Genomic DNA, 13214 nt, shown 5'->3' with positions numbered 1-13214 from the left:
AGGAGATGATAAAACTGCACACTGATCTCCCAAGTTTTATACCACAAAGCTGACAAGGGCATCGTTCCTTTCAGGTTGAAAAGTTCTACCCAACTCTGACATGCAATAGCAAGGCTAAGAGGAAGGAAAACACAGGCCACTCAGAATGAAAAGGCAGATGCAGAAAATCATAAGGTGAAAGGCTTTGAGAAAGCTGTTTGTATTTGAAAATTTCATAATCAGATAATTTCTAAAAATATTTAAATAAAACCATTCATTTATGCAAACGCATTAACCCAGGAAGAGCCAAAACCAAAAAAACCAAACATCAGTATGAAGATTTTCTTTACAATAAAAATTCTTTTAGGAAGTATATTAAATATGACAAGCAGGGGAAAAAAAGCATCTCACAATTTATATTCAAGGGCATCACATTTTAGAACAATGTCTTAGCCACTAATCACTTATAAATGATTCACAAAGAAATTAAATACGATATTCCATAAAAGAATAATCTAATTTACAGTTTAGATGTAAGGCTTCAGCGTAACATCTCATACCCTTCACCTGCCTCTTTCCATACCCAAGTTGTGATCTGTACTTACTCTTCTACCAGAGTAACACAGCATGGTGCTCCTCAAACACACAGGTAGTGTTCAGGTTTACTATTTGAGGATCAACAAAGAAGTATTACTAGAAAGTGTCCTATTATTTGTCACAGTAAAAGCAAACGACAAGCTAGGAGAAATAGATAAGTTATATTTGCCAGTCTAAAATTGAAGGAACGGATTAAATTACACCTTGAAGAAAAAAAAAAAAAGAGTATCCGGCTACTAGTTATGCCATCATATTATTAGTCATCATGCACAACTGAGACACCGCAACTCCAAATCACAGACTAGAAACACAGTGCCTCCTTTAAACAAAGTAACTTAACTTCTGTGTGGAAAAAAAGTTGGGAAAACATCTTGAGAACTATCCATCTCCATAGCTATCATATGCATAAGAACTATTGGCTTTACAAAGCGCCAATTTATTCAAAATACTGAATGTAATACTGATGTCAATAATATCCCTTAGTCTCCTTATGCATCAAGTACAAATCAGAGAAAAGCCTTGCCCCAAAACACTAATTTTCAAGCACAAAACATTGTCAGAAATCTTGTATTTGCAACACAGTTAACTGGAGTTGCAGTTAACATATTAATCCAGCAGACAACAGTCACAAGTACTTACTGAAAATACAGATATGTTTCCTAAAATAATGTGAAGCTTTATTTAAGATGACAGAGCTTTTGTAACAGTGCAGGGTGCAAATTTTCGGTATGAAGACATTCAGAAGATTTGCTGCTCAAAGAGGATCTTTTCAAACCCTGGTGGAAGCGTATGATAAAATTCACTGAACTGACAATCCAGAATGGCACTGTCATCAACTGCAGAAGAGAACGAAACAGAGGGAATTAGAGAAGGAACACTTACAGTTTGATCCTCTATTACACCGTTTTACTAGATTATATATAGTAACTTCAAATCATGAAGAATATTCTCCACTTCATCCACTACATATATACAATTAAAAGAAAGCTCTTCAACAAATTTGCTAAAGCCCTACACGCAACCCCAAGGAGAGCAAATCATCTCTCCTCTGCTGTTTACTTCAGTTGGTAATGGTCCTTCCTTGGTGAAGTCTATTAGAACGCTACCTCTGACTTCACTGGGAGCGTTATCAGGGCTACAGGCAATTCCCTCCAAATTTTCTGCTCTATTTCTCTGGAAATCTACAGATTAAGGGCACCACCAGACACATGTTGCAGGGCTGTCACCTCCTCAGCTGCATATTTTTCTGTCCACTTCCTAATTCTGCTGGAGTGTCGGCTGCCTGCAATGGTTTTTCTGGAGGTTTACAAGGTTTCAGGTGTCTGCAATGGTGGGTGTCAGACCATCTGGTTTAGCATGTGGTCCAAAGAGAGCTTCTTTGGCTGCTTCTTTAAGCTGTAAGTTAATGGTTTTTTTCCAATACCTCTACCAGTTTTGGACTCCTTGCATAATCTGAGACACAAGCGTTACTACCTCCAATGTAGAATATAGAAAAGAAACTGCTGGGGATTTTCAGAGCAAAGCTTTTATGTATTGCATTATCAAACTGCAATACTCAACCAGTCAGGAAAGCAAGATCTCTTCCAAAGATAACTTCTTCCAAAATGAACCTGGTACACTAGCAACAGTAGATCAAAATAGAAAAGCTTCACCTCCATATTTTGGTTTGGAATTTAGACATCTCAGAGACAAGGTGGGGATTTTTACCTCCTAGGCTCAGCTAAAACCCCTTTTAGTATATTGGTACAGTTCTGTAGTACTTATGCAGCGTTTGCATCTCACTTCTGCAAAAGTGCCTGAGGTACAGCTGCTGTAGGGAACAACCTTTAAGTCCACTTTTCTGTTTTACATCCTCAGACTTGACACTGTGTTTGCCTGCTCTATCATGTTTCTTTTTAAAAGATACTTACAGTTCTAGTCTGAATTATGAATTTACGGATAAGGTAAATGCTTAAGACATTCTCTTCTCTATGGTCAAGTTCCTTCACATGACTAGAGGTTCACATTAAATTAAGGACATTTATAGTTAAAGTTTATAGCAAGTAAGTACCATGCAAAAGCAATTTGCAGGCTGCAATTGTTATATCTCTATGTAGGAGACATGATAATTATGACAAAATTATGCTCCCTTGTGGAAGACGATAATAAGAGACGGGCAATAGAAGGTCACTGCATTCCCCAGGCATGGAACTTCTTTAGTCAGGGAAAAAGATATTTACAGTAGGCTAACATGCCACCCAACGTCTTCTCAAAGCAACCTGTGTACTCCATGCTATGTAACACCATTTCCAAAATATAGGGAAGATGTAACAATCAATTATCACACAGCAAGTCTCTTCCCGCCGCTCAAGGCTTTTTGCACGAGATCTGGCAGTGCTGCAGGGCAGCTACTGTATGCCACTGCATTTTAGCAGCGCCACCATGTGGCTTAAGAACACATCACAAAATGACCACGCAAAACAATTTTCCACTCTAATAGCTTGTAAAGATAGAATTTGTCAGCTACATTTATAGACTTCAAAAGCTCTACAACTACAACTCTAGAACATCTAGAGTATTTTCTTCCTGTTCATAAAATTCAATATTACAAATGTATCAAGAGATAAGTGGGAACATGCCAAAACTTCACTAGGAACCAACGAAGAAATGAAAAAATTATCCACATCACATAAGCTAATGGTAGGTATCTCAAGAGCAAAATGATTCTGGAAGAGGCTACCATTTAGATGAAGCTCACACAAGATTAAAAATAAACTGGAGATGGCTGTAGGTGTAATACAGGGAATCCGATGAGCAGTTATCGTTTGCTGTAAGTTACAAGCCAACCCAGAGCATAGCATCGATTACGCACTGAGCTATGGGAAGCGCTGCCACTCAGATGAGATGTTAAACAGAATTCTGACTACTTGGGAAGTACAAAACCACCGCCAAGTTCTGGAAGAGTAAATTGTTAACACATGTCTTGGCCGAATTCCAGCTTCCATAATTCATAAATTCTTTCTTAAACTGCTTATGCAGGGATTAATTGGATATGGTATTGGTTTTTTGTTCAAAACTGCTGTGTTGTGTTGATGGTTGCTGGCAAAACAGCTGCCACAATTCGCTCACCAATTGTTGGATTTCAAAACTGGGCATCAATTTGGTATAGCAGCAAAGAGCTGTACCACCATACAGCAAGCAGCTGTAGTAGTACTACATTGAAGTTATTACCTCCATAAGAAAATACAGACAGCAATTCAGTATCTATTCATATTTAAAACTGAAAGCATTTATGAAGTATGTGAAATTAATAAACATAAATACCAAGCTTCAGAGATAAATCTGATTAGCCCACAAGTCTTCATTACTTCAGATTTGTTGTTTTTCTTTTTTTTTTTTTTTCCCATCTGCCTCACAGTTTTTTTTAACCCAGCAATTTTTAGACTGAATGAAGTAACTCCCCAGCTTGTTGGATGTGGACACTGTAAGTCGTCAGTAAAGCAGGGCTTTGTTTTCTAGCTATTAAGCAGCATTAAAAATGAGGTGAAAATATACTTCCCCCCCCCCCCCCCGTTTTGTATTTTCATGCAATTTATTGTTGTAGTTGCCAAAAGTAAATGATTGATGTGCGTTCCACCTAAGTGAGACAAGAATACATAGCTCAGAAGACAGGCTTGGTACAAAAATATTGTTCATGCTGTGGAACAGTTTGAAAATTGCTGACTTACCATAGACCACCGGATAGACAGTCCCTCTGATTCCTGAAGCTGGACAATGCATGTTCTTCCCATTTAAATATACATTTAATTCTACATGGTCATATGTAATGCCCTACAAAGTACAGAAAAATTAAAAAAAGGCATCAACAAGTTAATACACATAGACTGCTACTTAATTTAGCTTTCTTAGCTACAGGCAAATTTTGACACCATTATGCAAACCACAGCACCCTAGAAAACCTCACTTGAAATATTCCTGCAAAGGACTGGAAGTTAATAAATGACCGGTAACATTTGTATTTTCAAATACTCAGGATTCCTTAACGCTCATTTGATTTGTGTGCAGCACCGTACTGCACACCACATCTTACTAAAGACAGTTTACAAAAGTCCCCAGACTATTCTTCACTATGTTACAGAAACACAAGATTCTCAATGATTTTGAATATTAAGCAGTTTGCAGTCTTCTTGTTTATATCTCTCCTCATGGAAATAACTTTATTAAATAGTGATGCTATGAATTAAGTGTATCTGTCCATAATTCCATATGGAAATCTCTCTCAGCTCGTTTTCTCTGCCAGCATCTACAGACCATGGTTTCATATGCAATGCTATAAATACGCTGACTACAGAGCACAAAGCAAACACTAACAAGGTAAAAAATTACTTGTTAGCTAAATGATTTTTCTGACTGTTTTGGTATGGCTGAGTGTGACAATTTGTGCTGTCATACATTACTTTAGAAATTTATTTTCATGACAGAACAAAATAAATTGAAATTTATGAAAATTGGGGAATTAGCAGTAACATGTCAGCTACTTTTTCGTGATTAGTTGAAGTTGTTTAGACTACATAGGTTGACCAAACCCTGTAACAGTCTGCAACCCTCCAAAAAAACAGTTTCAGAAGGGTATTAAAAGAATAATACAGTATCTGAGGATAAAGAGTGGAAGAGTCAACTTTAGCTGTTTGGAGCTTCTAAAGATGAAATTTCTAACCGTTGCTATATAGAGGTAAGGTTACCCAGCAAGAAAAAGTAGTGGTGACAAACGGTGTAAGTTTCATTGCATTGATCCCATGTATTTTTGAAAATAAATCTCTAACAGGACATTGAGAAAATGACAGCAATAACACAAAACCCTTTGAACAAAGTCACTCAAAGATGTTTTGAGAAACCTGTAAAAGTAGGGTAAAAAACATCTTAAGGTTCTCCACTTGCCCTCATTCTTTATCATTTTCCCAGTGAGCATGGCCCCTCCCCACTTAATCTCTCCCCTTCCCTACAAAAGTTTGGCTGAAAATACAATTCATCTGTCACCCAGGACCTATCTCTGCTCAGCTCTGTCCTTCTAATCATTAACCTGTTAGCTACAGGATCTTGAGTTCAGCCGGACATGGTGTATAGCTCTGTAATTATTGTTATGTATTATTTGTTCAGGAACGTCCCTTCTCAAACAAGGTAGGATCCTTGTGATGGGAGTTATCCGTCAGGTAGATACTGCAACCAGACTGCAACAGTAGCATTAGAGGCTACTTTTCAAACACTGGTAAGATCTGTCCCTCATCCAGAAACATATCAATGCTGTAAATGAAGTTCACTGGCATCCAGGCTGATGATCCATTCAAATACAACGGGAATTTGTATCCGCTCTTTCCAAACTGGGAGATGCAAGCCGAATAATTTTACTGAAACAGTCAGTCTGACCACTGAGATGTAAAAAGAGGAATCTGGGAACGGCTGAGGAAGATAAAGAAGCCTTAAGAAACTCACCACCACATCGCCCTCCTGAGGAAGGCTGTTTGCTGGTAGTCTGTTTTTCTCCTCATTGTTGTAGTAGAGAGCTCCATCATTCCTCATCACCAGGCTATGGACATCTCGACCAAGTGGAATTTGATTCAAGTTTGCTTTCTGGGTTGCAACTCCAATACCCCAAATCCCTAAAATGTGACATCAACATGGTAAGAAAAAAAGACATTATTTTGAAGACTATCTGACTGAAGCAGGTCAGCATAAAGAATGTGTTTTTAACTAGTGCCAGGGCAGTACTGCCAGTAAATATCTCTTGAAAATACCAAGACTGTTGTGGGTTAGCCCTGGTAGGCAGCTAAGCACTACCCAGCCACTCACTCACTTCGCCCCACAGTCCCCAGTAGGACAGAGGAAGTGGAAAGCAAGGAAAAAGACTTGCATGTAAAGATAAAAATTGTTTAATAAGCAAAGGAGAAGTGGAAGAAAGAAAGAAAACAAAACGAAACGATACAAAGGCAATGACTCACTACCTCCCACCGGCAGAGCAATGCCCAGCCAATTCCCAAGCAAATGGTTGCTAACCTCCCTAAATCCCCTCCTCTCCCTTTTATTGCTAAGCATGACGTTATGTGGCATGTCCTTGGTTAGTTTGGGTCATCCGCCTGGTTGTGTCCCCTCCCAACTTCTCGTGTACCCCCAATCTTATTCACTGAGGGCACAGAGTGAGAAAGAGAGAAGGCCTTGATGCTGTGCAAACACTGCTCAGCAATAACTAAAACGTTAGTGTGATATCAGTATCGTTTTGGTCCCAAATCTAAAACACAGCACCATAGGAGCTGATCTGAAGAAAATTAACTCCATCCTGGCCAGACTGAGTACAAGCAGCCACAACAGACCAAAGATAAACAGCATCTATCCTGAAAAAAAATGGTCCAGAGAATTGTAACTGCTTAGCTTAACTTATATTCCCAGAAAAATATGAAAAACAAACTCCGAGGCTGTAGGAGGATGTAAAAAATAAATCCAACTAGCATGGACAGGTGAACAATACAATTTTCTTTTTCAGCTGGTTAGACTAACCTTAGGGAAAAAGAAGAAATGTAAATATGATAGATCTTGATTTGGTGATGTTTTTGAAACTCACACAATGCTGAAATAGTCACATTACAAAAACATGGTCTAGACAGTTAGAACAACAGGAATGCACAACTGGTTAAAAAACTATATTCCAGGACTACTCATCAATGGCATCCTGTCAAATCAAAAAAGATGACCCAAGTGGGGTTTGAGGTTTTGTATTAAATACCCAAGGTCAGATACTGTTCCGTATTCACATCAATGACTTGGATAACGTGACGATGTGCTTATTAAACATGCTGCCAATACCAACCTGACAGGAACGCAAGCTCTTCAGAGGCCCCTCAAATTTTAAATGATCCTGACAAACTGGTTAAGAGGTCTGAAATAAGGAGAATGCATTTGCTTTTTCTGAATTACGAAGAATAGCAGCTAGAGTAGGAATAGTAAGTGGCAAAAATACAATAGTGGCTTGGCAACCAGTTCACAGAATATAATTTGGGGGTTATCACAGACCGCATGCTGAGCGTAGTCTGTGTCCTACTGTTGTGAAAAACTTCTGAATGTATGGCATGTATAAAGCAGACATATTGTATGTACAGCAGATGAAGGATGTCTACTGCAGCTGGAACAGAGCATCCATCTTAAGCATCATACCTCAAGACAAATTAGGTCAATTAGAGATATTCTAGAAGAAACAACAAAATCAAACAGAAGCGTAAAAACATCATCTGTAAGAAGACAATGAAAAAAACTGGGACTGTTTAATATACAGAAGACTAACGTGAGGCAAAAATATAAGAAAATTAGTTTCAAAAGACAAAATTGCAGAACAATTTATTCTAATACTCACAAGCCTGGAATGAAAAGGACAAGAGTGTGAAATGACTTCAGAAAACTTTCCAATAGTCAGTGTGACCCCATAGACGACCCCTAATAGATTGCGCTGGGACTCTTCTGGGAATCAAAGTTTTAAGCTAAGTGATCTACAATTCTCCTGCCCTGGAGCACAGGAATACAAGACACACAGCTCACAGGGACCAGGAGTTTATTTTCTGTGTTTCTCAAATTAAGTATAAGAACATGGACACTGTATCTGTGTGAATAATGACCATACATGAATAACAGCTGCAGTGGATTCTTCTCCCAACAGAAAGCATACCAAAATTGCCAAGTTAAGACTGAGCTTGGGTTTACATGTAGTTTAAAACTAAACAACTGGTTTGACAGCAAGGTGTTTTGGACAGATTTGTGTTTATGCTGCCTGTACTCCAATCAAACTGAATGCAAACAACCCTTACCCAAAAAGCGCCGGGTTCAAGCTCCAGCTGGTATCATAAGGCCTGTGTCTGGACTAACACTTCCCTTCTTCTTCCCTCCCCCTACACGCTTAGGAAAAGAACAGCTTCATTTTCACAGTGACTGCTGTTTTTAAAAATAGAGGCTGATTTTTACATTAGAATATGGGCAAGCCTGGAGAGCACTCTGTACTAGTGAAGCTGACTGTATTAGTAAAAGCAAAATGCTTCCAAATTTCATTCACTTTCAGCTGCCTTGCATTAGATCTGTGCAAAACCAATAAACAGGGTGCTGAAAGGCTCCTCTTGATAAGGCAGTGTTGAAATAAGTGCTGCACATTTGATTTGAAGAGCAAAATGTAGCACAAGGAATGTTACCCTTGCTTGGGCAAACACAGTGCATGTTAAAAGCAAATGAAGGCAGACAGATAGCTAGAAATATTGCTGAATAAACTGCACTATTTAAAAAAAACCCACACACACTTCATAGCTACAGTGTTTTATGTGGTCATAAGCATTTATTTACCAAAACACATTTCTAAAATATGCTAACTGAAAAACATGCACGTAACAGCATACACAACAATATGGTGTTTTAGTATTTGCACTCCTTTAGCAACATACTTACCATTCTTTTTAATATTTCAGATCCACAGTTTAAAAGAAAAAAAAAAAAGAAATTTCCTTTTACACAATGACAACTTCTAAAACTCTCCAATGTTCATAAGTTCAAGGATATAATTAGAAAGACGCACGTGCTTGGTATTTGAGATATGACGACCAGCAGGCAATCTGACATACCTTCCAAGTTTAAAGTTGTACATTTTTGCTGACTAACCTGTGGACTGGATTTTAAACTCAAAATAGCTCTTGTTCTGATGCAAAGGTGCATTGGCTAAGCAGCCTCCCGTGCCACATATTCTTCTGCCATTTTTAACAATGACAACATCTGTTCCTGCAAGAAAAAAAAAAACCCAACAAACTCAAAACTTGAAAATATTTTTAGAAGTCTGTAAGAGGCCCTTAAAAGCCATAAACATTAAGCACAGTTTTTGTTCTTTCTGCCCCAAGTAAGAGCTTCATTAGTTTGTGAGAATTATGATGATGGGCCACGCTTTGAAGTAAGAAAAGGAAAGCTGTTTATGGGCTAGTTCATCTTTCAACAAAGGTTTATTTATTTAAAATCTATACGCTGCTCTAATTTCACCTCTTGGGTTTTACGGCCCTGTGCTGATTACAACCTTTGCTCAGCCACATCAGAAGCATAACTTACAATTTAGTCAGAGAAGGTTCACTGGGAGAACAAAGCCCTGTACCCTGTCTCCATACACTGGAGAAAAAAATTCTGCAAAGAGAAGGAAAGGCAAATTGGGTAGAAACATTTGATGGAATTGCAAAGTGTTTAATTATTCTCTGAAAAAAATCCTTTCATTAGAAACATGCCTGTCAATACAGAGAGGAAAAAAAAACCCTCTGCTAAGTCTTCCTCTTCCATTGGAAGACTTCATCTTTAAATACTGTTGTGATGGTCAAAAGCGTGGGAGACAGTCAAGATCCACTGATACAACTGAATAAAAACAGACTAATAATTACGCTTGAGCACTGGAGCCTGGATCGGCCACGCCGCTTTCCTCCTTGTTCCTTCCCTGGATCTGCTGCAGCTGTCCCAGATCACTTCTCTCCTCAACAAAGCCCAGGCATGGTTTTGTGGACAGTTTATCCTAAGGATGACGCTCAAAGAGCGGTATGGACAAGACCTGGCTCCTTCTGCATCTCCATTGCCATAACTCGCCCCCTCTGCTGTGAACCACCACCCCTGACCTGACCAGGCTCTTCAGCCCCATCAGGCAGCCTTCCCCCCTCAGACACCCCCTCTGGCACTGAGGCGCATCCCACAGACTCATCCCGTTGATAAGCTTCAATTTCATTTAAACCAAAGAGCGAGATTTTTTCCTGAAAACCACCAAATCCTTCTGACGAAGTAGCCCAAAAAGCGACTTTCCCAGGGCACTTCATTGGGAGAGGATAAACTTTAACGGCCAGCACGGTTACACGGTATTACAACGACACGACACTCCATCAGCCCAAGCTTCCCGGGGACAGGCAGTCCCGGCCGGCCGCCCCCCTCACGGCTTCCCCGCTGCCGCCCCCCGGGCTCCGGGCCTGCGCTCCCCGCCCCTCGCCGCCCCTCAGGCTCTCCGGCCCGTCACAGCTGGTGAGGGGAGACCCGGCCCCGCGCCCGCTTACCCATGCGCTGCGTGTCGAGATGCACCGCCGGCATCTCCTTCAGCGGGATGTGGCCGGCGCCGCCATCCCTCCACCAGGAGAAGCAGCAACAGACGGAGGCGGCCATGACCGGCCGGACGCCGCCGCCCCGCCCAGACGCAACGGCGGCGGGCGGGCGGGCGGAGGCAGCGCCCCCTGGCGGGCGGGAGGTCTCGGGGCGGGTGAGCCTCTCCCCCTCCCTCCCTTCCCCGCTGCCCGACATGGCGGGAGGCGGCGGGAGATGGCGGGCAGCGCCCTCACCGGGGGCGGCTAGGCCCCGGGGGTGTCGTGAAATCGAGCCCGGTCTGGCGAAAAAAAAAAAAAAATCCCGTTAAACCCTCCCCGCGCGTGTTTCCTCAGGAAGGGAAAATTTAAATTAAAGCGGGTGCAGCCAGAAAGGTACTCCTCCTCCTCCTCCTTCTCCTCCTCTGCTGAAGAGCCGCGTCTGTGGCGGTGGCCTGAGGCGGCTCGTCGCTGGGCCGGCCGCAGCCTGAGCACACGGCCACCTAAAGGGCAATTTGTACATATTTATATATGTGTGTGTATATATATAAATGTAAAATGGACGTATATATAAAAGAGGAGAGTGATCATGATGTGCAGCTGGTAGGTATCAGGTCAACAAACTTCACAGTGCTGGGCCATGTGGGAAGGGAGTCTTTCATGGAAATTTACTGGTCAGTTATTCCTGGCTCCAAGTAACAAAAACCACATTTATCTTCTTTTTTTTTTTTTTTCTTTTTCTTTCCTCTCTTCCTTTTTTTTTTTTTTTTTTTTAAATTCTTTCTTGGAAAAGTAAAAAAGAGATGGGACTCCGTGAAACTAAAGGTTCGCGCATCTGGGCCCGGCTGCCTCTCCTGCCCAGGGTCTCTCCTCCACCTTGCTCCCTATGGATTGCCCTTTCTCCTCATCTTCCAGAGCTGTCTGGCTAGTGAGTCTCAACACTGAACTTTTTGGGCCCTGTTTGCTTCTGGAGTACTTTCTCATCCATTCAAAAGCTTTGGTGGAGTGTTTTGCCTGATTTACTCAGGACCAGTGTCGTGGTTTGGGCTGGACTGGCCACTGAAATGAACAACGGAGGCTCTCTGCCTCCAGGGAGAGGAGGAAGAGAGAGAAAGAGACTTATGATTGTGACTTATCATCATTCTATGTTTATGAGTTTAGAAAAAACTAAACTACTTTAATTAAAATATTAATAAAATAATAAAAAGAAAATAATTACATATATACAATATCTACATAATCATAATAGGCTCCTAGGATGACAATCATGTCACCAGCAGGCACTGGGAAAGTCCCAGGCTGGGCTCAGCTACGAATGGGAACTGGATTCCAGATCTGGATTCAGGAACACACAGATTGGGATCAAAGGCAGGCGAACAGACAGTCCTCCTTGGATGTTGGCCATTGAAGAAAGAAAGTGCTGACCCCTTGATCCTTCAGTTTTATACTGAACATGATGCAGGGGATGGAATACCCCATCGGTCAGTTTTGGGTCACCTGTCCTGTCCGCTCCTCCCCGCAGGTGCGACCCCTCTATAATTTTCCGCTTCCGACCCTCCAACGGGGCAAAGGACAAAGTTATCTGACCCTGGTTGTTATAGCAATAAGTATAAGCAGGAGCCTCTCTGCATAACATTCCTTGGCATAAATTAGAAACAATCAGGTCTTACCACTCTGGAAGCGGACAGTGTCTGTTAATTTCAGAGATTTCACTTAGTCAAAAGAAAGCTTAACTGAAAAGTAAAATTACTGAAGAGAAAATTGTTTCTGTTTTACCTCAAACCAGGACAGTCAAACTCAACCATAAAGACTGCTACAGTGAAAAGCCAGCATGCTATCATTGTGCTTATCATTTTTTTGCAAAACATGCTTTGGGACCAGCTTTGTGTCCCTTTCGTAAAGGCAGAATGCCATGTAATTTAAAAAGCTGTAGCTTGACTTATGGCCCTCGGGTTACACAAGTATTTCTTTAGCAGAGGCCATAGAGCAGTCCCTACAGCACAGAGCATCCAGAACAGGGGCCACAAACTTGGCTCCAACAAATACAGTAAATAGTGATAACATGGCTATAGAAGCCCACCTGTACCTACTTCACATTTTTATTTATCTACAGAAAAATATCCAACAAATGTTGTGCCATAAACTGCTGATCTAGAATGTTTTGCAGACAGCAGATCATTTAAAGACATATATTTAAAGGCTTATTTATCTCCAAACCGATTTGGGATGAAATTGTTGTTTCTCATGATTTTCAGCTGGTGTCTTATTTTGCTGCATTTCACCTAGAAAGCTCCCTTAGCATTTTATTACAGTATATAATATGATGTAACTAATGTAACCCATGTGGCACAATGTTATCTGTCTGGGGGGGTGGGGGTTAAGTGGATATTCAAAAAGTCTTGTTAAAAGAAATCTTCATAGCAAGAAATATGTTACTGGTCTGAATGGGCTGTATCAGTCACACTTACCCCTGTACTTGAAACATGAGGTGAAACGCGGTCTTTCTCAAAATTGTGCCTAAAACCAATCTGATTTTAAGAGCAGCTT

General features: G+C 40.9%; 1 protein-coding gene across 1 annotated transcript; it reads right to left on the bottom strand.

Annotated features, from left to right (window-relative positions):
- Positions 1 to 718: 718 nt before the first annotated feature.
- Positions 719 to 10803, bottom strand: SPRYD7 (SPRY domain containing 7). Its single transcript, XM_063333987.1, has 5 exons — positions 10647 to 10803; positions 9238 to 9354; positions 6046 to 6212; positions 4284 to 4386; positions 719 to 1412 (listed from the first exon to the last, which is right to left on the bottom strand). The coding sequence occupies exons 1-5, from the start codon at positions 10750 to 10752 to the stop codon at positions 1315 to 1317; spliced, it is 591 nt and encodes a 196-aa protein (XP_063190057.1). The 5' UTR covers positions 10753 to 10803; the 3' UTR covers positions 719 to 1314.
- Between the last annotated feature and the right edge of the window lie 2411 nt (positions 10804 to 13214).

This window comes from Chroicocephalus ridibundus, chromosome 1, assembly GCF_963924245.1.
Source record: "Chroicocephalus ridibundus chromosome 1, bChrRid1.1, whole genome shotgun sequence".
NCBI classification, from domain to species: Eukaryota; Metazoa; Chordata; class Aves; order Charadriiformes; family Laridae; genus Chroicocephalus; species Chroicocephalus ridibundus.
Note: the sequence above shows the minus strand (reverse complement) of the source record. Positions and strands in the feature narration are given on the sequence as shown.